Source organism: Bufo gargarizans, chromosome 9 (assembly GCF_014858855.1).
Source record: "Bufo gargarizans isolate SCDJY-AF-19 chromosome 9, ASM1485885v1, whole genome shotgun sequence".
Classification (NCBI taxonomy): domain Eukaryota; kingdom Metazoa; phylum Chordata; class Amphibia; order Anura; family Bufonidae; genus Bufo; species Bufo gargarizans.
Genome location: NC_058088.1, coordinates 160,179,539 through 160,206,248, shown reverse-complemented (window position 1 = coordinate 160,206,248; position 26,710 = coordinate 160,179,539). Strand labels below are relative to the sequence as shown.

General features: G+C 48.0%; 1 protein-coding gene across 2 annotated transcripts in view; it reads right to left on the bottom strand.

The window, feature by feature from the left end:
• The window catches only part of RABGAP1 (RAB GTPase activating protein 1), a 176,162-nt gene that overhangs the window by 104,405 nt on the left and 45,047 nt on the right, over positions 1-26,710 (bottom strand). For both annotated transcript variants that reach the window (XM_044269095.1, XM_044269096.1), the window contains exons 11-13: positions 26,166-26,340; positions 16,578-16,671; positions 7,523-7,673 (exon numbers count right to left, since the gene is read on the bottom strand). In XM_044269095.1, the coding sequence (XP_044125030.1) occupies positions 7,523-7,673; positions 16,578-16,671; positions 26,166-26,340 (420 nt within the window). The remainder of the gene's footprint in view (positions 1-7,522; positions 7,674-16,577; positions 16,672-26,165; positions 26,341-26,710) is intronic.

Here is a 26,710-nt window from a genome sequence, read left to right as displayed (position 1 = left end):
CAAGTGAAGAAAAATGCGCTAAGATTCGGCAAGGATGTACTTCTACATCCTTGCCAAACGGCGCCACCCCCTCCGCTACGTCATTTAATTTATTCACTGCACCGTCCTTGCTTCCTTCTGTCTTGGCCTCCGAAATCCCGCGCAGGCGCAGTATCACTGAGTGCCTGCGCCTGTACGATACTCCTGCTCCAGAGGGCAACAGAGCTCTGATTAAGTCACTGGGCTCGGCGCATGCCCAGTGACACTATTGAGGCTGTTGCCCTCAGGAGCAGGAGTATTGCACTCAGCGAGACTGCGCCTGCGCGGTATTTCGGAGGCCAAAAGAGGAGGAAGCAAGGACGGTGCAGTGAATAAATTAAATGACGTAGTGGAGGGGGCGACGCTGTTCGGCTCCGATGTGGGAGTACATTTATTTCTTAGGAGGCGTGCTGGGCTTGGAAGAAAGGCGGGCTGGGCACTGCAGGGGGGCGTTACTGGGCACTAGAGCAGAGTAATAACGCCCCTCTGGGCACATTGAGACTTAATTTGCATATCAGAAAAATCGCTTTTTCATCTGAATGAAAAGTTGAATAAAAGAAAGAAGACCCATGCTGGAATGAGGGTACTTTATTGCACATTGCTATGTTAACGGTTTTATATGGTCAAAATAGGTGACAGATTCCCCTTAACATGACTGATAATGCTCCGTGCCTCTCAGATTTTTTTTTTACCACAAAATCACAGTGAGACGTGTCTGTGCTGTCCGGAGCGGGGCTTGGCTCTCTTTCACGCAGTGGATTCCACGCACGGCATCCACTCGTGTGAAAGAGCCCTTACAGTGTGTAATACACTTACAGCCAATGCATAACAATACAGAAGTAAACATTTTTTGTCACCTTTCATCACAAAAAGTGTAATAGCAAGTGATCAAAAAGTCATATGCACCCCAAAATAGTGCCAAATAGTCATCTCATCCCAAAATGATACCCTACCTAAAACAATCGCCCCAAAAAAATGTATATGGTTCTCAGACTATGGAGACACAAACATAATTTTTTTTGGTTTCAAAAATTATATTGTGTAAATCAAAAAAAAAAGTACGGTATACATATTAGTTATTGCCACGTCCGTAACAACCAGCTCTATAAAAAAAAAAAATCACATGACCTAACCCCTCAGTTAAACAGTGTAAAAAAAAAAAAAAATAATAAAAAAGGGTAAAAATGTTTTGGTCACTGTACATCACAAACCGTGTAATAGCAAGCGATCAAAAAGTCATACGCACCCCAAATACCAAACAAACAGTCATCTCATCCTGCAAAAAATGAGACCCTACCTAGGACAATCGCCCAAAAAATAAAAAATTAAACCTATGGCTCTCAGAATATGGAGACACTAAAACATATATTTTTTTTTGTTTCAAAAATGCTGTTTTGTGTAAAACTTTAATAAATAAATAAAAAGGTATATATATTAGGTATCGCCACGTCCGTAAGAAGCTGCTGTATAAAAGTATCACATGACCTAATCCCTCAGGTGAACACCGTAAAAATAAAAATAAAAAGTGTGTCAAAAAAGCCACTTACATCACAAAAAGTGTAATACCAACTACCAAGCAATCAAAAAGTCATATGCACCCTAAAATAGTACCAATCAAACCATCTTGAGCCCCTACATAAGACAGTCGCCAAAAAGAAACAAAAAAAAACTATAATATGAAGACACTAAAAAAAATTAATTATGTAAAACTTTTTGCCTCACAAAAAGTGTAATATAGTCAAAATAGTACCAACAAAACTTCCACCTTATCCCGTAGTTTCCAAAATGGGGTCACTTTTTTGGAGTTTCTACTCTAGGGGTGCATCAGGGGGTCCTCAAATGTGACATGGCAACTAAAAATTATCCCAGTGAAATCTGCTTTCCAAAAACCATATGGCGTCCCTTACCTTCTACGCAATACCGCGTGTCGTACAGCAGTTTACGGCCACATATGGGGTGTTTCTGTAAACTACAGAATCAGGGTAATAAATATTGAGTTTTGCTTGGCTGTTAACCCTTGCTTTGTGGCATGACTGTTAAGGGGCCACTGTGGAGATCACTTATAAGGGGTTGACCCCCTGAATAGGTCAGTGTAAAGGGGGCAGGGCACTATGGAGGTCAAAGGTAAGGGGGCGGGGTTCTGTGAAGGTAGCAGTTAAAGGGGTGGGCCACTGTGGAGGTCACTGTTAAGGGACAAGGTGCTGTGGAGATGAAAGTTCAGAGGGTGGGCTGCAGTGGAGGTCACTATTAAGGGGGAGGGGTTCTGTAGAGGTCGCTGTTATGGGGAACACTGTGGATATCTTTTAACCTGACACACAGCCGGGTCATCCCGCTAATATGCTATAAAGATGGGGAATGATATGATGGGGATATAATGATAAGCAAAATATCTATAATAATTTAATTTCCTTAGTTTTAGACGAGATATGATTAATATGGCCTGTAGGTGGCAGCAGCTCACATTTTGAGGAGGAGACTGCAGCCTGGGATTGACAAATAGTCTACATGGAGCAAAGGGGGCATGTAGATATTCCTGCAAAATAAGAAAAACTGCATGGGCGACCTAGCTGGTATAGAGTTGGGCGGTAAACCGGTGTCAACGATATACCGCGGTATTAAGAAACAGCAATATGGCGATATTGCTGTTTCCAAATAACTGTGATATTTTGTGACGTCATAGGAGCGGTCATATGCGCACTGACTGCTCCTAAATATGTGCCCAACCCTGCATTGTGCAAATGCGTACCGTACATATTACTTCCTGCAGCAGCCGCCCCGGCTACTCCCCGCTCCCATATTCAAGTTTCCGCCCACTGACCGAGCACAGGAGTGAGGCGCGCAAAGTCAGTCAGCAGTCCGTGTCCAAGCCAAGGTGGGGGAAGAGGAGTGAGAGACCCTAATGGCCCAGGTGTCAGAAATAAAGGTTATACTGTCTATGTCTTCTGTGGCCCTGGCCCTGCCTGCAAGCTGCACTGCACATGGTAATGGCATTAGGGAATAATATACAGGTCATCATGAGTCCCATCAGTAGAATAGCCTCATATAGTATAATGTCTCCCTGTTGTCCCCATATAGGAGCAGCAAGAAGACATTACTGTATGGGGGCCAAAAGACATTATACTGATGGCGGAGGGGTTACACACTGTTGTCCAATAAAGTATAATGTCACCTTATGGCCCCCTTACAGTATAGTTCCTGAGGTCAGACAGTATAATGTTTCCTGGTATAGTGACTCTTGTGGCCCTCTGTCTGCCTAGCGGCCAGCCTATACAGTATATAATGTCTCCTTATGGCCCTCTGTCTGCCTAGCGGCCATCCCATACCATTATTAATGTCTCCCGGTGCCCCGCTCCCTGCCCATACAGTATATAATGTCTCCCGGTGCCCCGCGCCCTGCCCATACAGAATATCTCTCCTTGAGCCCCGCTACCTGCCCATGCAGTATATAATCTTTCCTTGTGGCCCCCATACAGTATAATCTCTGCTTGTGGCCCCCATACAGTATAATCTCTGCTTGTGGCCCCCATACAGTATAATCTCTCCTTGTGGCCCCCATACAGTATAATCTCTCCTTGTGGCCCCCATACAGTATAATCTCTCCTTGTGGCCCCATACAGTATAATCTCTCCTTGTGGCCCCCATACAGTATAATCTCTCCTTGTGGCCCCCATACAGTATAATCTCTCCTTGTGGCCCCCATACAGTATAATCTCTCCTTGTGGCCCCCATACAGTATAATCTCTCCTTGTGGCCCCCATACAGTATAATCTCTCCTTGTGGCCCCCATACAGTATAATCCCTCCTTGTGGCCCCCATACAGTTTATAATGTCTCCTTGTGGCCCCCATACAGTATAATGTCTCCTTGTGGCCCCCATACAGTATAATGTCTCCTTGTAATCCCCATACAGTATAATGTCTCCTTGTAATCCCCATACAGTATAATCTCTTCTTGTGGCCCCCATACAGGATAATGTCTTCTTTTAGTCGCCATACTTTATAATATCTACTTGTGGCCCCAAGTTGTGTTTTTTTTTCTAAATGGGTATTTATTGCGATATATATCGTTATCGCAATAAATTTCTTAATATAGTTATCGTAGGAATATTTTTGATATCTCCTAACCCTAAGCTGGTAATGGAGGTATAGCAGAGAACTTGTGGTCCACATACTGGGCTAGAAAGTTAGATCCTCACTGGTCTCAACCTCACTGTTCTAATCAACATAAGTGTTTCGAAGAAGATTTCCATAGGATCCCACTATGGTTACGTGGAAAGCAGTGAATTCTATTATAGGACTCAGCAGTGCTCCAAATTAGGCGTGCAGCTATTTTCATTGCTACAGATGGCTTTCATTTGCTTCTGCTCATCTTATGCTACATGTCGTCTTATATTGTTCTATTATATGCACTAGGACAACAGAAGAATATGGCGCTCAGAGTGAAAATTACAAAACATATAGAACCTGAAAAAACTAAATCATGAGCTATAACAATAAATGCAACTAGGGCTGAAACGATTACTCGAGTAATTTGACACAAAAAAATTTGCATCGAAGATTCATTTGTGTCATGTGACCACAGGAGCGGGAGTGAAGCGCTTGCTATTACTCCACTCTGTGGTCTTTCGCTGCGCTTGGAATACTCACCTTTCCAGCAGGGGCCTCCGGACACTTCACAGCACGTCCATGGTGCAGCGCGGAACGATGGAGTGTCGGCAGCGCCCCTGCTGGAAAAGTATGTTGGTGAAACCGAGGGGGTGGGGGCGCCCAGAGTGCACAGCGTCATAGCAACCAATGACTCTGTGCAATCCGGGTGTCAGGAGGAGCAGGGCGGGAGAGCTGTCGGCACTGGGGGTGGGGGGAGAGCTGATGGCACTGGGGGCGGGGGGGGGGGAACAGAGCTGATGGCACTGGGGGTGGGGGGGGGAACAGAGCTGATGGCACTGGGGGGGGAACAGAGCTGATGGCACTGGGGGGGGGGAACAGAGCTGATGGCACTGGGGGGGGGAACAGAGCTGATGGCACTGGGGGGGGGAACAGAGCTGATGGCACTGGGGGGGGAACAGAGCTGATGGCACTGGGGGGGGGAACAGAGCTGATGGCACTGGGGGGGGGAACAGAGCTGATGGCACTGGGGGGGGGGGAACAGAGCTGATGGCACTGGGGGGGGGAAACAGAGCTGATGGCACTGGGGGGGGGAAAACAGAGCTGATGGCACTGGGGGGGGAAAACAGAGCTGATGGCACTGGGGGGGAAAACAGAGCTGATGGCACTGGGGGGGAAAACAGAGCTGATGGCACTGGGGGGGAAAACAGAGCTGATGGCACTGGGGGGGAAAACAGAGCTGATGGCACTGGGGGGGAAAACAGAGCTGATGGCACTGGGGGGGAAAACAGAGCTGATGGCACTGGGGGGGAAAACAGAGCTGATGGCACTGGGGGGGAAAACAGAGCTGATGGCACTGGGGGGGAAAACAGAGCTGATGGCACTGGGGGGGAAAACAGAGCTGATGGCACTGGGGGGGAAAACAGAGCTGATGGCACTGGGGGGGAAAACAGAGCTGATGGCACTGGGGGGGAAAACAGAGCTGATGGCACTGGGGGGGGGGGAAACAGAGCTGATGGCACTGGGGGGGGGAAACAGAGCTGATGGCACTGGGGGGGGGAAACAGAGCTGATGGCACTGGGGGGGGGAACAGAGCTGATGGCACTGGGGGGGGGGAAACAGAGCTGATGGCACTGGGGGGGGGAACTGATGCACTTGGGCTGATCGCACAGTGGGGAACGAGGGGTGTCAGAGACTAATGGCATGGGGTCTAATGAGTTTTTATAAAGGAAAACAGTCTATTAACTCATTTTTTTCTTATTAGATTACTCGATTAATCGTAAAAAAATATTCAATAGAATACTCGATTACTAAAATAATCTTTTACTGCACCCCTAAATGCAACCGATATCTGTATCACCACAAGATACAGTTTAACAAAGGACTGAAGGGTTTTCAGTCGGAATGTGATTTGTAAAGCAGTTCAGTGACCTGCTACCAAGTCTCCCATTAATAATTTAAGTCATGCATTAATATATAAAGACATAATTATTTTTTTTTCACCCCAACCTTTCACACACACACAAAAATTAGTCATTGCACTTAGTAGAAATAATGCAGCTAGGTGATATGTTACCGCAGTATCAAACTCATGCTAATTAAAACCATGGTAATTAAAAAAGAAAGAATGCCTATAATCTTGTCAGAAAATAGTTTTATACCAAATCACAGGATACATGATAAGCATCCGATTGCTGGGCGTTCAACTGCCGGGACCACCAGCAATTATGGCAATCGGAGTCCAATATCCCCCGTTCGAATAAAGTAGCAGTTGTGTATGCAGGCTGTTGCGCCATTCAAAAACTAAAGGACTACAGCATTTGGCTATCTTTATTAGTTCCACAAACCTGGAATGAAGTAGCGCTATGCAAGCACCACAGAAGCTCCAACAGGGGACACAAGTCCTCCAATCTAGTAATTAGTGAGGGTCCCAGCGGTCGGAGTTAAAGAGGTCATCAGAATTGGGCAAAAATTGCCCATGGGGGAGGTAAAAGTGATAATAAAATGAGCAATACCAAGATGTTTATTACGCCACAGTTTTTTTGTGTACTCATGCGACTGCTGAAGGCAATCGCTGTACTTCAAAGGTATTGGCAACAAGAGTACTGAGGCCAGAGATTGACTGCAGTAGAAAAAAGGGGTATAGGGGCACGTCATCATCCCTGCAGCCATGTAAACAGAGACCCATGGGAACAGCAGGGGAATAAAGGAATGAGTAATGCTTCTCTTAAGTTATCACGTTTCCCCAGTTAGGCAATTTTTTGTCCAAATTGAACAAACTCTAGAGGACAGTCCCAAATTCAGAACCTCCATCATGTGTAGAACAGCTACAAAAAACTTCTCTCACTGGAGACTACACCTCTGTCCATGCATCACGTGAATGTCCCATAGATATCAATCAACACCTTGTAATACTGCATGTTTCCTGTGGAGGTGCTGCAGGGGTACTGAACAATGGCTGCCTGGTTCTCCCAATTATACCTCGCCACTGAGGGTCTGGGCGGCATGACAACCCATGATTATTTTTTTTCCCATATATAAAATTTTTTACTTTTCAAGTGGACAACCTCGTTAAAGGGGTTGGCCAATAATGAGGCTAATAAGGTTCTACTGTGCAGGGTAAAGGAGACGTTGTAAATTGCTGCCTGCACAGTACAACCTATCTGGCCGCAGCATTATAAAAGAACAGGGGAACGATTCTCAGGTGCAGAATACAAGAGAGATTAGAAAGCCGATGCACATTCTCCAGTCTGACGCCAGCACAGAGGAGAGAACACCACTATCTTCTACTGTGCAGATGGGCCACTCGTCACAATCACTTGCAAATTTCATGTGTCACAGTGTACAGAGAGTACAGCATTCCAGATCATTTAGATTTCACCACAAGCATCATGGACTTACCTTTGTGATGAGCAGCCTGTACTTCTCCACAAGGTAATCATTATTGTGACATCCTGCAAGGAGTTGCCAGACTTCTCCTCTTAATGCCTCTGGCACGCCGCTCCTCACCAGTGTGGATAGCTGCTTCGGACGCACACTCAGATTCAAGTGCCTGAAATATTAAATGATGCTAAATTGAGACAATATATGGCAAAAGTATTCGGAAAAACATGTCACCGCTTTATGAAAGTTACTAAACTACATATGTGCACAGTACTAGAAAGTGGAAGCATCTGGTATGTTAATATCTAATATGATTCAATTGTTTTAAATCTATATAAAATATTGAGTAACATTAGAAATACTTTTGCCTACAGCCACCACTAGAGGGAGCTAAGGAACCTGCTGCATACTGTCTATACATTCAACTCCGTATGGGCACATTCACTCCATCTTGCGGTGAACATCATTGGATGTATCTCACTAGTATCTCCCGACTTACAACTTCCATATGTCATGGTATAGGCATTAAAGGGCTTCTGTCAGCCCACTAAACCGTTTTTTTTTTTTTGGTTAATAATAATCCCTACACTGCGATCTCCCTATACATAAGCTAAATATTCATTTTTGTTCAGTAGATTTTGTTAAAAAGCAATTTTTATAATATGTAAATTACCTTGCTACCAACAGTAGGGAGGCTACTTGCTGGAAGCAGCCGCATCCTCCTCTCATAATGACGCCCCCTCCGCTGTGTGATTGACAGGGCCAGGGAACGGGATCGTTCTCTGCTGGCCCTGTTTGAATTAAAAATATCGCGCCTGCGCCGTACCTGTCTTTAATCGGCGCAGGCGCACTGAGAGGCGGCCGCTCTCTCAGCCGCTCCATCCTCAATGCGCCTGCGCCGGGTGTAGATGTGACGTCATCGGCGCAGGAGCATTGAGGATGGAGCAGCCGACAGAGCGGCCGCCTCTCAGTGCGCCTGCGCCGATTAAAGACAGGTACGGCGCAGGCGCGATATTTTGAATTCAAACAGGGCCAGCAGAGAACGATCCCGTTCCCTGGCCCTGTCAATCACACAGCGGAGGGGGCGTCATTATGAGAGGAGGATGCGGCTGCTACCAGCAAGTAGCCGCCCTAGTTTAGTGGGCTGACAGAAGCCCTTTAATTTAAACCCCATGTTAATAAAAATACACACCACACAATATACCATACTTTTTTTCATTTAGTTAATGGAGATCTCATACAATAGCTTTGTTGTCTACATTATTCTATACAGTCAATGTACACCGGCCTGACAAATGCCAAAAGAACCCCCCTTTGGCACTTATCTGGTTAATAGGCATGGTACATCAAAAACACCATGCAAACGCAATATGAAAACACCTTGATTACACATCACGCCCTGAGCTCTTAAACTCCCTCTAGTGGAAGATGCAGGTAGCCAGCTTGAATCTTTACAACATGATGTTGTACCAAAAAATGCCATTTTGATAAAAATAAAAATGGAGACTCAAGAAGACAGGTCATCTATCGTGGACAGAGTAATGCTGCAAGCAGCGTTTTTTTGTCCGCCATGTGTTGCGGAGCAAGACGTCCTGACACACAATACAAGTCAATGGGGACGAATCCGTTTTCTCTGACAATAGAAAACTGATCCGTCCCCCATTGACTTTCAATAGAGTTCATGACTGATCCATCTTGGCTATATAAGACATAATACAACCGGATCCGTTCATAACGGATGCAGACAGTTGTATTATAACAACGGAAACGTTTTTGCTGATCCATGACGGATCCAGCAAGAATGCTGGTGTGAAAGTAGCCTTAGTCTGTCAATAATTGCCCAAAGATCTGTAATTACCCTATAATAACAGCTTTCATTAATAACCCCTGTCCCTTTCCACTGGTCCCTTAAAAGACCGTTGCCAGGGCTTATCTGTCTTCCCTTTAGTGTAAACAGAACACTGCATGCCTGCATTAGGCTTCAGAGTGAGGAGGCGTGTCTCTCAGTAATTCAATCTGATTGGCTGGCATAAAGCTTCTAGCTAAAGCAAGTGTGTATGTGAAGTGAGGGAAGGCAGTTTTGGCCTCAGAGAACTAGCAAAGGAGCCATCTTGAGAAGGTCCTCATATTGTAGGGTTCAATCATAAATAAGGGAAAAGCTCAAGGAAAACAGTGGAATACGGAGAAACTAAATATTGCTTTATGCAGAATGCTGCTGCAGCAGTAACATATGCTAAAATAGATTTGTTGATGAAAACATGACAGTTACACTTTAAAGAGGTATTTCAATATCAGAATGGACCAAAATCCCCCACCCCATGATCTCCTCCTGTCTGAATACAACTGCCACCGGTAGTCGAACTACAAAAACTAAGCTAAGTGGCTGTGCTACTGTTTCTATGACTCATATTGACTTGTATGGGAACTCCGGAAGCAACACAGCACAGGCAGCTTGGCTGTTTCCGTAGTTCTGGTCACATCTGGCTGTTGCATTCAGACAGGAGGAGGTCGTGAGGGCCCCTTTTAGAGATGGGTGCGAGTTCTAGAAGTGTTACCCACATCTGTCAGGCATTTAGGTCATATCTCATGGATATATCATAAACGTTTGAAATGGTAATACCCCCTTAAAGACAAGAAAAACAAATGTGGAGCCTAATGGGACAAGCTCTGAAAATCTATGAATCAAAACACATGGGTAAATAGTAGTTTCCTAGAGAGGTCTGCTTTAAACCAGGGGCTTTTAGCAAAGGCGTCCACCGTAAGACGGTCCTGGTATGGTGTACAGCAGAGGTAGGCAACCTCCGGCACTCCAGCTGCTGTGACACTACAACTCACAGCATGCACACTTGTCATACTTCTCAGAACTGCTATAAAAATGAATGGAACATGCTGGGAATTGTAGTTTCACAATATCTGGCGTGTCGAAGGTTGCTGGCCCCTGATGTACAGCATAGGAAACAGTGGAATGGGCCAAAGAGCGCTCTAGTGTATCGTCACTGAAAGGACAGAAACAACATTTCTAAAGTATAACTTTCCCTGCAATATTGCCTGCAAGAGTTTTACAGCAATCCATACTGCTATTGATAAAGCCCAGAAACGCATTATCTGGCCAACACTGAACTAATAGAGAAATCTTCTTACTGGACATCTCGTGGTTTACTGTAAACTCTTGTGGGTTACATAGTGTTGAACGGCCAGTGAAAAAACATTGCCGAGAGTTACACTTTATAATGATACTACATTAGAGGACAGGGGCTAAGGATTAGATTGGTGGGGGTCCTACCACTGGGAACCCACCAATCACAAGAACAGGGGCCCCTTACTCCATGCAGCCCCCTCTGGAGATAGCAGAGTACAGCGCTTGGTTATCTCTGAAACTCCCATAGAAATTAATAGCGCGGCGGCACACAGGCCCAACCGGCCTTTCTGTTCATTTCAGGGGAGCTGCAGGGGGTAGGGGGCTCCCATTCTCGTGATCGGTGGGGGTCCCAGCAGTAGGATCCAAACCGATCTAAGGCTACTTTCACACCTGCGTTTAGGTGCAGATCCGTCTGGTATCTGCACAGACGGATCCGCACCTTTAATGCAAATGCTTATCAGTTCAGAACGGATCCGTTTGCATTATATGAACAAAAAAATAAATAAAAATTGCACCATATTGTGTCGGTAAAAACTGATCCGTCCCCATTGACTTACATTGTCAGGTCAGGACGGATCAGTTTGGCTCAGTTTCGTCAGACGGACATCAAAACGCTGCAAGCAGCGTTTTGGTGTCCGCCTCTAGAGTGGAATGGAGGCTGAACGGAGGCAAACTGATGCATTCTGAACGGATCCTTATCCATTCTGAATGCATTGGGGCTGAACTGATCCGTTTTGGGCCACTTGTGAGAGACTTGAAATGGATCTCACAGGTGGACCCAGAAACGGCAGTGTGAAAGTAGCCTAATAGTTATCCCCTATCCTGTGGACAGGGGATAACTTCAAACAACAGGAATACTCCTTTAACATCTATTGCAATTATTTCCAAATGCCAACTCTTCAGCTGATGCAAAACTACAGGGCGACATGAAAGAGAGCAACCACTTGGAGACCCCTGGTCTATACTATCCTGCCCATTAGTTTTTATTAAGAAATATCTATCATCTTCATCCACTGCTTGAAACATTGTGTTACTGCTTGTGAAAATATTTGTTTGGGAAACAGGTTTCAGCGGTTACAATAACTGGAGGGATGGGAAGGACAGGAGAGTGCTTTCTCTTAAGAAACATTTATGATTCACATTTATTAAGAAATTAACTACGGCTTTATGCCCCGTCTACCCCCCTATGTTCTTAATCACACATCCTGCAGTTGGTAATGTGTTCCGCCTCTCACTTATCAGGTCTAAGCCACACTTCTTCTTACACACTTATCCTTTTTCCTAAAATTGTTCGGTTTCGTTGTGTTTTTGGAAAACTGTACAACCACGTGCTAACTTTTCTCTGCATGCAGGTCCACACTAAAGCTATGGATAGCGGCTGGCGACATGACAAACTAAATGGCGATGATCTCTAACCTATAAAAGTACACTGCTTAGAAAGCTTGAATACTCATATATCCAATGTCTCCACAAGCAGAAGGATGACACATAGAATGAAAGCATGTCTAGCACACACACGCGTACTACCCGCTAAATGCCTACTGCACAGCCCTTGGCAAGTGAAGCACCCTCAAAACACAATGCCAGCGAATCAGACTTATGGCCAATAGCGACCCAACAGGGAGGAAGGGACTGGAATTTGGCATTGAAGAACGTATTTTGGAAAGGATCACAATGCGACAGCTTCCTCCTTCAGCTCTGCAAGTAACATTACTGCTGAAATGGGGCACCTGGTATAATGTCACTTGTTTCACTTACCATGCCACTGGGAACTGAAGAAAGACCACAGTAACACGTGGCCATGTTTTCAAATCCTACTCATATCCAGAATTCAGGTTGGAAATTTAAAGGCGATGTATACCTTCTGAAGCAATTTTTTTAGGATTGCATTTTACTCATTTTGGGCTTAAAAACATTTTTTCAATTGGTCTTTATTAAAAAATATTCAGCAGCTTTGTCATAAAGGGTTAACTTCGGCCTGGCTGTGAGAATCATATGTTTACCTTGTGCTGGTCATCTAATAACCCTCATCTTTAAATTACTAACCCAGGGGGAAAAAAGAATGTGGCTTAAATAAGTGTTTATCAGAAAATAGAGATAAGGAGCAAGCACAGTAAAAATACAGAGCATGCTACTAGTAAATCTCAAGGCTGGACATAGAAAGGGGCTCAAAATGAGTAAAATGCAATAATAAATAAAAATTGCCCCCAAAGGTGTCCATAGTCTTTAAGTCCCTTTCCAGCTGCATGATTGGACATTCATTTTGAGCCTTCATAGAGTGAGGAAAGCAGCGTTCCTCATGAATTTTATTCCAGCCCAATGCTTCAGAAAAAAGTGGGCAGGCAGGCGCTGGATAAGGACATCACCAGCCTGCCCTATTCACTAGATCATTTTGGCAATTAATTACAGACTGTCACATATACTCATCGTCCACGAGGAGGTGTCACAGTGGGAAATGGGGGAAACCCAATGTGGGGAAAATAAGGTAGCAGCTAGGCCTGGAAACAGGGAAAAGGGAGCTGGTAACCAACTAAGCATCCCTAAATTATATCCCTGACCTCCTGACTGTATGAGCCGCCCTCAATAGTAGGGGGACTCATACTCTCGAACCAGGGCCCTACTGACTCTAACAGTCCCTGCAATATGGCGTCAGAAGGTGGAGACACCGATTCCTCCACGAAACGGAGGAATCAGTTTTCAAAAGGCCTAGCAACAAAGGGTAAGAAAGCAGCCAGCAGTGGGCGACACGACAGGTAAGTGTCCAGAGGCAGAAAGCACCACTGCCAAGAGGACCAACATGGACACCTACCTGAAACAGCTGTAACAGGAACTCGAGCCGTCCACGCCGCTACCACTGGATCCTGGTAATGCATATAAGCCCAAACACACACACCAGGCAGGACCTAGCACAGCTCCCCAGGAAAGAGTCTCTCCTCTAGCAATCAAGGATTCGCCACAATGGTGAAGTATTGTCAGACTCTGAATATTAAAAGGGTTTATTCTACTTACAAACACATCCTTATTCAAAGCACATCAAAGTCTTAAAACCGCATGGATGTGCACGCGGTTTTAAGACTTTGATGTGCTTTTAACAAGGATGTGTTTGTAAGTAGAATAAACCCTTTTAATATTCACAGAGACAGAGTTCGGCAATACCTCACCATTGTGGTGAATCCTTGATCCCTATAGGAGAGTCTAGAAGAGGAGAGACACTTTCCTGGGGAGCTGGATGGTGTTTTCAATGTCCGATGAAAAATAGCCCGTTGTGATTGACGAGGAGATTCATATTGGTGTACAGCAGAGCGGTCTGTTTGATTTTATTGCTTTTAAAGTGTGAGACTTACCCACGTCACAGTTTGGATTGCAGCGCTGAAATATATAACAACGTATCGTAGTTGCTTTGTATTTTTTAAGGACCCAGCACAAACACCAAACACAGAATCCAGTAGAAACAACCTGGACCACCATGAGGCATGAACCATGGCGGCACCAGGCCGAGCTGCTTGTAGTTTCCCCTCCGGGGAACTCCAGGGACCCCCTTTCGGGGGTGAGGACATACAAAAGGATATGTCTGGCATCCATGCTGACCTAAAACACCAAACAGGCCATACATGAAACACCAAACCAAACATAACAACAAAGCTCAAACATAAACCCACACCAAACATACAACAGGTGAGGTAGGGTAACAGCAACAGACACAAAAGGGTGACATCAGGTGACATTGATGTCCCATAAGGTGGCCCTCAAGGACTGGGCACATGGAATAGCACCAGCTCCTCAAGACAACGAAGACAATCTGACCTCAGGCTCACAACTCAGAACAATAAGAGCCAAGAGGCCACACCTAGCACAGACCTATTAACCCCATACACACCAGAAATGGGAAAGGAAACAGCCTAAAAGGGGAAGTGCACACGCATGCATAACAAACAACACGTTGCCATCGGCAACTATCATGCGCGGCGAAAGTGTCACAGCAAGCTACCACCAAGCCGTCACAGGAGGGCAGCAAGAGTCTTTTACAAGAACGCATGAACCCCTAGTGCAAAAATAAGGGCTGAACATAGCTAAGCAACCCATGAAATCCTACTTAAAGAGGACCTTTCACTAGAATAAAAAAATCTAAACGAACTATACAGACATGGAGAGCAGCGCCCAGGGATCTCCCTGCACTTACTGTTATACCTGGGCGCCGCTCCGTTTTCCTGGTATAGCCTCCGGTATCTTCATATGTTAGGCTCCACCCAGGGGAACCTGCTGGCGTCTCCTTCTCCCATGCTGTAGCGCTGGCCAATCGCAGCGCTCAGCTCATAGCCCGAGATAAAAAAAAGCCTCTCAGGCTATGAGCTGAGCGCTGCGATTGGCCAGTGCTAGAGCAGAACAAGGGCAGACTCCGCCTACCATAACTTAGTGACTGAAATCTCTGCCTACTATAACTTAGTGAGCGGAGATACCGGAGGGCATAGCAGTAGTGATGAGCGAACTTCTGTTTTAAGTTCGGCGTCTAAAGTTCGGCTTCCGGTTAGCGGAGAATCCCGATATGGTTCCCGATATGGATTCCGACTTCCGTTGTGGTCCGTGGTAGCGGAATCAATAATCGGCCATTATTGATTCCGCTACCACGGACCACAACGGAAGTCGGAATCCATATCGGGAACCATATCGGGATTCTCCGCTAACCGGAAGCCGAACTTTAGACGCCGAACTTAAAACAGAAGTTCGCTCATCACTACATAGCAGGAGAACGGAGCGGCACCCAGGGATAATAGTAAGTGCAGTGAGATCCCCGGGCGCCGCTCTACATGTCTGTATACTTAGTTCACAGTGTAATAATCGGTGAAAGGTCCTCTTTAAGTAAGTGATCCACTTGCTTGCGGTGTCGGTCACTAGTTTATGTTGCCCTCAGATAGAGCAGCGTAAACCTGGTAGCCGACTCCCTTTAAATCACTTCTTTTAATCAGATTTTGAAAACTTGCAAACAATTCTTCACATTTACAGATGGGCACATCTTTGCACATTAAAGGGGTTGCCAGTTATTTTTTTTATTCTTTGTATGTTTCTAACTGAAAATACGTTATAATTCACTTTATCTCAAGTTGCTGGTTTCTCCGATTTCACTGAGGGTCACATGACCTGCGATGTCAGCTTCTCTCCCTGCTCTGATAATGATTGGTGCACAAGCCTGAGAGAGATGTACACCAGACGTCACTGTGCTGGCCACGCCCCCCTGCACTGCCAGCTGCTGCTTATTGCTCTCTCCCTGGATTCTTAACCCCTTCAGCTGCACAGACTAAGGGCTGAAGGCTTTACTGAGTAGCTGCAGGCAGTAAGGAGACAAATGCTGGTCACAGGAGCTGACAGAGGAGTTCTGCAAAGCATTGCACAACAGATAGGTGGAAGATCTTGTGTGTATCTGCAGTGTCATTGTACAGCTGGGACCTGTAGTCCGACACATACAACACGCTGCTGAGTCTCCGAGCAGGCAGACATGTCACTCAGGGCAGACTTATTCACTCCCTTTGCAGAACAGGGGGAGGGGCAGAGGATTGTTTTTATTGCAGGTAAACAAAAGGGCCAGGGAAATGAGGAAAAATAACTTTTTTAACCTAAAACTTGCTTAGCTCAGTTATATATTGCTGCCCATCAGATTTACAGTGCTATATTATTATTTTTTTCAGAACTCGGACAACCCCTTTAACACTGACACATACTGGCATCAGTGCAGGCTAGTCAAAAATACAGTGTCGGGTCAGGGACACAAATCTGAAGAAGTCAGCAGAAGGACATGTATGTCCCCATAAACCTGGTCACGACATCAAGATCTAGCTTGTACCAAAATAAGTTCTGCTCTATTAAAACCTAATGGCCAGCTCTATGATCACCTCACTACACACTGTCTACACCAGACTGATACTGACTAGATTCTCTTACCATTTGGACAGGAGATCTCCCCACGTTTCCAGGATTTTCTCTGCACATTCTTTGGATACATCGCCAGAACCACTTAAAAGGGGCTCATCATTATCTAGAAAAATAAAAAATAAAATGAGGTTTTCAGGAATACATCACCAGGAACAATAACGTAAAGTTGACCATACACATTAGACGTATGTAGGATGAACCCGCCACCTTTGGCCAACCATCTAAGGCTACATTCACACAACCATATTTTTGGATCGCATGTGGACCAATTATATGGGGCCAAACAAAAATCGGACAGCACACAGATCTGTGTGTTGGCCGCACTCGTGCATCTGTATCTGGACGGTATCCATATTCTGCGGATCAGTGGTTTGCGGACCACAATAAGGATACGGCTGTGTAAATCTAGCCTAATGTGTAGATGATGGGAGAAAAGAAGAAGAGGTGGAGATTCTGGATTTCAACAAGTCCAATACTTATGAAAAAGGAGATTTTTGTATAACTTACCAGTTAAATCTCTTTCTCGCTCTTCCTTGGGGGACACAGACCTTGGGTATAGCTCAGCTCCCTAGGAGGCGTGACACTAAGTAAAACTGTTAAGCCCCTCCTCCATCAGCTATACCCTCAGCCTGGAGATAGAGGCTACCAGTTGCGTGTCCAAGTAGTGAAAGGATAACAACCAATAACGGAAACAACCAGCCAGCAACCCAACGGGGCGCCAGACCATAACCCTGTAACCAAACACAGAAGGGTGGGTGCTGTGTCCCCCAAGGAAGAGCGAGAAAGAGATTTAACTGGTAAGTTATACAAAAATCTCCTTTTCTCGCCCATTTTCCTTGGGGGACACAGACCTTGGGACGTTCAAGAGCAGTCCAAGAAGAGAGGGACCACAAACCCAAGGCGGAACACCACCAGAGCATCAGGAAACCGCTGCCTGCAAAACCAGGCGGCCCAAAGCAGCATCCGCTGATGCATGCGTATGCACCCTATAGAACTTTGTGAAAGTGTGCAGAGAGGACCAAGTGGCTGCTTTGCACAACTGTTCAGCCGAGGCCCGATGCCTCTACGCCCAGGAAGCTCCGACTGCTCTGGTGGAATGAGCAGTGACGCCGAAAGGCGGAGGTCTGCCCTTGGCTCGATAAGCCTCAGACACCGCCAGTTTAATGAAACGGGCAATAGCCACCTTGGAGACCGCCAACCCTTTGCGCGAACCCTCCGGAACCACAAACAGGGAGTCCGTGCGCCGAAAGGACCCGGTGACCTCCAAGTAAATCCTCAACGCCCTGACCACATCCAGACGGTGCAGTTCCCGTTCTCTGGGGTGGGAAGGAGAGGGACAGAGCGACGGAAGGACGATGTCCTCATTGATGTGAAAGGCGGAGACCACCTTTGGCAGGAAAGTCGGGACAGGCCGAAGCACAACCTTATCCTGGTGGAAGATCAGGAAAGGTTCGGAGCAAGAAAGAGCCGCTAACTCCGACACCCGTCGGAGAGACGTGACGGCCACAAGAAAGATGACCTTGCAGGACAGAAGGCGAAGGGAGACCTCCCGTAAAGGCTCGAAGGGGGCTGATTGGAGCGCCGAGAGCACCACATTCAGGTCCCAGGAAGGAACTGGAGGGCGGTACGGCGGAACAGAGTGAGCCACCTCTTGTAAAAAGGTCTTAATTGGCCCTAGAGGGGCCAGGGGACGCTGGAGAAGAATAGACAGCGCCGAAATCTGACCCTTCAGAGAACTGAGGCACAGCCCCAGGTCCAGACCCGACTGGAGGAAGGACAGGATTGTGGGAAGAGAAAACCGGAGAGGTGGGATGCTCCGGGACTCACAGAACCCCAGATAGGACCTCCAAACCCGATAGTAGATCCTAGAGGATACGGGCTTACGAGCCCGGATCATGGTGCGGACTACGTCCGCGGAGAAACCCCGTCGCGTTAAGACGGCGGTCTCAATAGCCACGCCGTCAAACGTAGCGAGCCTAAATGCTCGTGGAAGATCGGTCCCTGAGAGAGAAGGTCTTCCCTGGAGGGCAGTGGCCACGGTGCGTCTGCCAACAGCAACATTAGGTCGGCGTACCAAGACCGGCGGGGCCAATCCGGGGCGATTAGAATCGCGGGGACGCCCTCTGCCGCGATCCTCCGAAGAACCCGTGGCAGGAGGGGAAAAGGAGGAAAGACGTACAGAAGGGAGAATTCGCGCCACGGAAGGACGAGCGCGTCGGCGCCGTATGCCTTCGGGTCCCGTGCCCTGGCCAGGTATAGGGGGACCTTGTGGTTGAATTTGGAGGCCATGAGGTCCACGTCGGGGCGACCCCAGCGAAGACAAAGGGCTTCGAACACCTCTGGGTGCAGGACCATTCTCCCGGGTCGATGGTGGACCGGCTGAGGAAATCCGCCGCCCAGTTGTCCACCCCCGGGATGTAAATCGCAGATAAGGCCGGCACGTGCGTCTCCGCCCAGAGGAGAATGAGGGTCACCTCTTGCATCGCTGCAGCGCTGCGAGTGCCTCCCTGATGGTTTATGTATGCCACAGCCGTGGCATTGTCCGATTGGATCCGAACAGGGTGGCCCCTCAGCCGATGGGTCCAATGTCTGAGGGACAGAAGAATCGCCCTCAGTTCCAGAATATTGATTGGAAGTCTGGACTCCGATAGAGACCAAACGCCCTGGACGGACCGGGGAGAGAAAACCCCCCCCCACCCCCGTAAGCTGGCATCTGTGGTAATCACCAGCCAGTTCAGTGGATGGAAGGACTTCCCCCTTAGAGGGATATGCAACCACCAGCCGAGGGAAGCCCGAGCCAGGGGAGGCAGAAGAAAGGTCCTGTCCAGACTCCTCGGTGATTTGTCCCAGGCCGACAGAATTGCCCTCTGAAAGGTGCGGGATCGGAATTGTGCGAACGGCACCGCTTCGAAACAGGCAACCATCTTTCCCAACAACCGCATGCTGGATCTGAGGGAAGGGCGGTGATGACGGAGGAGACTGCGAACCGACCCGCGAAGGGCCAGACGCTTGTCCGACGGAAGGCGGACCTCCGCCAACTCTGTATCCAGGAGCATCCCCAGGAAGATCAGCCATCTGGAGGGGGTAAGGGAAGATTTGGGGTGGTTGATAATCCAACCGAACCGCGTCAGGGTCTCCAGAGTGAGTTCCACACTGCGGGATGTCTGAGAGAAGGAGGGTGCCTTGACCAGGATGTCGTCCAAGTATGGGAGAAGAAAAACACTTCTTGAACGTAGAAGGGCCAAGACAGGGGCCAGGACCTTGGTGAACACTCGAGGAGCCGTCGCCAGACCAAAGGGAAGGGCGACGAATTGGAAGTGATCGTCCCCCACCGCGAAGCGCAGGAAGCGGTGATGACATGGAGCAACCGGAACGTGGAGGTATGCATCCTGAATGTCGATTGAGGCCATGAAATCCCCTCTTTCCAGGGAGGCCACTGCGGACCTGAGAGACTCCATCCGGAATCTCTGCAGTCGGAGAAAACGGTTCAGGCGTTTTAGGTCCAAGATCGGACGCACTGAGCCTTCCTTCTTGGGAACCACAAAGAGGTTCGAGTAGAACCCCCTGAACCTTTCCGTCGGAGGCACGGGGGCGACGACACCCTTGTCCATTAGAGAGTGAATGGCCGCGAAGAAGGCGGCCACTCGTACGGGATCTCGCGGAGGACGGGATCGGAAGAAACGGTCTGGCGGAATGGACGCAAATTCGATTTTGTATCCGCAAGATACAATCTCGAGCGCCCATGCGTCTGAGATGTGGGCCCGCCATACGTTCCTGAATAGGAGAAGGCGGCCCCCCACCCGGTTGGGTGGGGGCGCACCTTCAGGCAGAGGGCTGCTGGCCTGTGGGAGCCCAGGCAGGCTGGGACTTGCGCCAGGTAGGTTGCGTCCGAAAAAACGGCTTCTTGCGTCTATCCTGGGCTGGGCCAGAGGAAGAAGAACTGGCCGCGGGTCTAGACCCGGTGGGCTTGCGAAAGGACCGAAAATGGGACGAACCAGCGCGACCACGGGGGGCGCCCATTGGCCTGGACTGGGGGAGGTGAGTACTCTTCCCACCCGTGGCCTCTGATATAAGTTCGTCCAGACGGGTTCCGAACAGGCGGGAACCCGTGAATGGTAGGCCGGCCAAAGAGCGTTTGGAAGCGGCGTCCGCCGCCCAAACCTTCAGCCAGAGTTCCCTCCTGACAGAAACTGCCAGGGCAGAGGAACGGGCAATGAGGGCACCCGCATCAAGGGAGGCCTCACAGACAAATTTTCCGGCCTGAACAATTAGTTGGGCTAAGGAACGGAGGTCCTGAACAGGGACGTCCGACCTTAACTCCCGTTCCAGTTGCAAACCCCATTCAGAGACCGCTTTGCCAACCCAGGCGGAGGCAAAGACCGGTCTAAGGGCCGAACCAGAGGCAGTAAATATGGCCTTGGAGAGGGATTCCGTACGACGGTCCTCAACAGACTGCCGTCCTGTACAGGAATAGTAGTGCTTTTGGACAGGCGAGCCACGGGAGGATCAACCTTAGGCGGGGATGTCCACGTGGTCACAGAATCCGCTGGAAAGGGATAACAAATGTCCAGCTTTTTGGGTGTAATAAAGCGGACGTTAGGCCGAGTCCAAGCCTTGGATACCACAGAAGAAAAATCAGCGTGTATGGGAAAAACCTTGGAGGCCTGTTTGGGGCGGAGAAAGGACACGCCGGCCTGTTCAGAGCTGGGGGGGTCATCGTGTAGCTGAAAGGTATCACGGATGCTAGTGACAAGATGCCCCACCGCGGACGCCAATTTGGACGGAAGCTCTGAGTCCATGTCCACGTCCGAATCCGCCAGTTCTCCCTCAGAAAGCGTATCCCTTTGAGAGGATAGACTTGACTGAGCTCGCACGCATGGCGGAGAGAGCGAAGCATCTGGAGAAGATGTGCGCTCAACCCTTGAACGTTTCTGAGTATGCCGGGCCCTGGAAGATTCGCTGGGAGGCAGGGAACCAGTGGGGGCGGCAGAAACGGTAGTCCCAGCGGGTGCGACAGGGATTGTGGCAGCCTGCGGGAGAGGCGGTCTATCCACGAGACGGCCCACTACGTGTGTAAGGCTTTCCACCGCCTGAGACAGAGACCTAGCCCAGTCAGGGGGTTCAGAGGCACCGGGGGGCGCAGCGGGAAGCGGGCCCTGCACCGGGGCCTGACATGCAAGGCAATGCGGCTCAGATTGCCCCCGCGGAAAAAGTTCCTTACAGGCGGTACAGGCATGGTACCAGGGTTTGGGGGCACCTGTGGGATCTGACATGCTGAAGTGTGGTTGTACTCTAATATAGAGACCACAAAGGGTTATAGCAGCTATGACCAGGAGGGTTAGGAGAGGGTTAACTGTCCTACCAGTGCCTCAGAAGAACGTCAGGAGATGGCCCAGATCAGCAGCAGCAGAGAAGCAGTGAACAGCAGTGAGCAGCAGAGAGCGCCCACAGAAGCCGAGCGATGTACACAGGAGGTTAGAGTCCCCCACCGTGTCCCAGCTTCCTGTCAGGAGTGAGGAAGCGCGGGAAACCTCAGCAGAAAGCACGGGGAACAAGCTCCGCCCCCTCCAGCGCTTGAAATGTCTCCTGTGAAGGAGAACATAGCTCCGCCCCCAAAATGACGCGCGCGTAAGCCCCGCCCCCTGTCGGGACCGCTAAGCCCCGCCCCCCGTTCTCGGCGGGAAGGGGGAGAGAGAGAAGAGAAAAATGGAGTCAGCCCCGAATGAGGGGGAGGGGGGGGAGAAAGATAGCAGCGTGGGGGGGAACGGCGTGGGGGTGCTGAGGATGCTGCTGTGCTGCATTGTCCTGCAGATGAGCGCTCAGAATGAGCGACCACGGGTGCCCCCCTTACCCAGAGGGGTAGATGCTGCAGATAGGGACGGGGTATGGGCTGGAATAGCCATCTCACCGTGCGACGTCTTCACCCTCAGTCCTTTCCAGCAGGGTCGCCCCTTCAGCCACTGGCACCGCAGTGGCAGGAAGCTGGAAGAGGGGCTTGGCGTGCGGGCGACCCCCTAGCTGGCGGGATGTAGGGGAGCCATTGCTGCCCAGATCCTCCTATTGCTTCTGTGGGGGAGGCAGCAGTGCAGATAAGTTGGCACTGGCGCAGCTCAACCCCGGGAGAGCAGAGAGGTCTAATGCGTCTCTGGTATCCCTAGGAAAAAATAAAATAACAAAATTAGAAGAAAAAGTAAAAATAACAAGGAGAAAACAGCCCTGCAGTAGCAGGGAGTGTCTTGCCTCCTTGGACACTAAGCTAAAACTGGTAGCCTCTATCTCCAGGCTGAGGGTATAGCTGATGGAGGAGGGGCTTAACAGTTTTACTTAGTGTCACGCCTCCTAGGGAGCTGAGCTATACCCAAGGTCTGTGTCCCCCAAGGAAAATGGGCGAGAAAAAGCCACTGCCACAGGTGTCTGGTAGCGGCTTTCTCCCTTCTTCCATTAACAGTGCATGCATGCTCAGCCAAGCCGAGCATGTATGCGTGTAGGGGGCACAAGAAAGATACCTGTAGGCCAAACACTGGTTCAGCTGACAGTTATCTCAAATGTGTGGCCAGCTTTTTTGACACAAGATACTGAAAATTTATACATATTTGGATGGCTCTCCAGAAGACATACAATGGTTCTAAGGCTATAAAAAATAATAATAATAAATAACGGTAGGCCATCATCCTCTCTGTACTGCAGCAGGGAACTTTTAGTAGCATATACCCCTCTGACGTATTGCGTCTGGAACATCAGATATATATGGGACCATAAATCTGGTAGCGCTACTTATAGGCAGGACCATGAGCAACCATGGCATTTGTAAACTTATATGCATTATGCATTGATAGTAAAAAAAAAATGTTGTGAACTGGAAGGTCACTTTAACTTGCAAGTCGGCTTTTGATGTGATTCACTGTAGGATGGACTCACATCTTTATAGGTGATGAGACATGGGCACTTCTCATCCTAGCTTAACCAAAGCTTCAATTTTACCAGCTGCCAATAAAATGCAGGGCTCAGAAGACTTTTATGCAACGACGCCAGTCAGTATGAGAGGAGCCGTGAACACCTTTCCTACTTCCTACAGTCACTTGCTGAATCCACTTCTGCCTACAATGTGCGTGTGACAACTTACATCAGCACTTCACTGATTACAAGAGTGAAAATAATCATCTAAAAGGAAAGCGGTCCTGTAAAAATACACAAATTATTAACCAAATTGTTCTTATGAAAAATAACACAAAACCTGGAAACCCTGCACAGTTTTTCTGCTGTCACTTCTCGGAGGCTTGGAGCCACAAGATCTAAATAAAGTCAGTCACCAGAAGACATTGGGCGCTTTAGTTATTTATTGCAAAGTGACTTTTGCACAAAACACATATAAAAAATTCATACCCCATCCCCTTGCCAGAGATGCCAAGGGGAAACACGTGTAAAATAGCACGCTCAGTATGATGATAGACTGATTCCGCTTTCCACCTTCCAAGACATGCGGCATACAGGGGTATACTCCACCTTCAGTCATGTTCTTTAGCACAATAAAGCGGTTTTCCAGGCTGCTAATACAGATGACTTATCCTCAGGAGAGGTCATTAATATTTGATCAGTGAGGGTTCAGCACCCCCACCAATCAGCTGTTCTCTGGAAGTGTAGTGGCTGTGCCCGGTTAATGCAGCTCGGCTGGCACGGAGGTAACCTGGCACAACCAATACACTTTAAACAGAGCTGTGCTTCCACAAAACTGCTGATCTGTAGGATTGCTTGGTGTTGGACCCTCAACAATTGGATATTAGTGACCTATCCTGAGGACAAGTCAATATCAGGAGCGGATAGTAGGTAATGGGGGTTGTAGGAGGTTGTTTGAAGCGGTAAAACCTGACTGGGGTTCCAGTTTCTGAGCCCGAGATCGCCAACCTATGACCACAGTAGGGAATGTACCACACAAAAGGGAAACCAGGCAGGTCCGGCCAATACTTGTCACTGCTGCTTGCAAGCCTGCGTGTGGCACGTGAGCACCCGCCATAACTCTGCACAACCTAAAGGAGCAGTGCCAGGCATCTGGGAAGTCCATGATTGGAACCCGTACGGGGCCGAAGCCTATGTGGATGCTTGTTAGGTGTTCTGACTGGCATGCGTGTCTGACCCTGGCCATAACCAACTCTGTCCACAGCGTAAACAATCTTGCAAAGGTCCCTGAGCAATCATAAAGGGCCCTTTAGGTATCCGTCAGCAGAATTCTAACTATGAAACTGGCTGACTTGTAGCATGTGCGTTGGCAGCTGAAGGCATCCGTGTTGGTCCCATTTTCATATATGTGACCGCATTGCTGAGAAATATGTTTTCATATCTAAAAATGAGCCTCTATGAGCAATGGGGGCGTCACCATTACACCGAGAGGCTGTGCTCTCTCTCTCTCTCTCTCTCTGCAACTACTGATCCTTCTTCACTTTGATTGACTGGACAAGGCATGATGATGTTTTCACTGCCTGGTCCTTATTAAAGTAGAGAGGGTGCGGTAGATGCAGAGAGAGCGGAGCCTCTAGGGTAACAGCAACGGCCCCTGTTGCTCCTAGAAGCTCATTTTCATGTATTAAAACATAATTTTTCTCAGCATTGTGGGCACATATAAACATGGGACCAACACAGATGTCTTCAGCTGCCAAGCGCACATGTAACAGGTCAGCCAATGTCATAGGTACAAATCTGCTGACAGATGCCGTTTAGGGAGCCAAAAGCAATCCTTTCTGACAGCAGAGAGACAATATTTGGTACAATGGGGAAGGTAATTGTCAATTTAGAATATAAAAGAGACGTTTGACAAGGTCGGATCATCTTATAAACTCCCCCGGTGGTTTCCGATTCCTGATGGCATTTCTTTTCTTCCAAAGTTGCACCTGTATAAGGGACTTCCTCCAGATGCTGCACAGGAAGGCCTTTGTTATACAGATGCCAGAACCTGCATGAATCTGATGAATCAGACTCTCCAGGAAAAGCAGCAATTTCACTTTTCTATTAAGTCTTTCCTGTTTCTTTCTTATCTTCCACCCTCAGGCGATAAGGACAAGAATGTAGTCGCAACCCTTACGACCGCTAGTTCCTAATAACTGTACTGCCTCATGATTGTGTAATCCTTGGATGGTTCTCGATCTTATTTTGTTATTGCTCTAAAAAGGGCAGCATGGGAGATTTAATACAGATGTCTGTGAGGTCAATCTTACATTTTTTTTGAGGTATTGATCAGCAGAAAGGCAAAAACAAGCCCGTTCTCAGGTAGTTGTCAATCGGGTATCCATATGACAGAGAGGAATATGGTTAAAGTAATGACAAGACTTTCTAGAAGAAACTCTGGAAAAGAACGGCTATATTTAGGCCAGACTGTGGTTAATGCTGCTGGCCGCAGAGGAGCAGGCAATGTCTGATAGAGGAGACACTTTGGTGTCAGAAGGTTACACACGACAAGCAAATTTAGGAGACTTCAATGGTCAGACAGCAGTGTAAAAGGATGGATCCCTACACAGTCCAATGACTATTAAGTGCAAAAAATAAAAAATGTAATATTTGGTCACTACTGATAGCGTTCAGTGAATAGTATTAGACTACTGAGCTCACCCTCCTCTTCATCATCCTCTGGGGGTGAGGGTATGTTGGTTGCTTGAGGCCCACACTGTGAAAGGCGGATTGATGGACTTGCAGTAGTTTTCCTCCTCTCTCGTTCCGATTCACTTTCTAAGCACATCACCTCATAGAAAGTATCGCAGTTACTTTTCCGCTCTTTCCTTTCGATCTGTAACAGAAAGCGTCATGTTTCAGACACAGAAATAATAAAACCTTGGCTGATACTGGTGTTTTCTATCAATCCATCACTCTAGCTCTCTCTCACTTAAAAGAGTTGTCCAAGTTCCAGATTTTGATGGTCTCACCTCAAGACAGGCCTTTAATATAAGATCAGTGGGGGTCCGACACGCAGCACCCCCCAACAATCAGCAGTCGCCGGTGCCAGAAATAACACAATGGAAGGAGCCAGACGCACAAACCTCCATCCATCGTGTAGAGGCCAGGCCGAGTTACTGAGGCTCAGCTCCCATTCACTTTCTCTAGACTAAGGTGATACTACTGAAGAGGACAGCAGTTTCTTACCATTATCGTCATTTCTT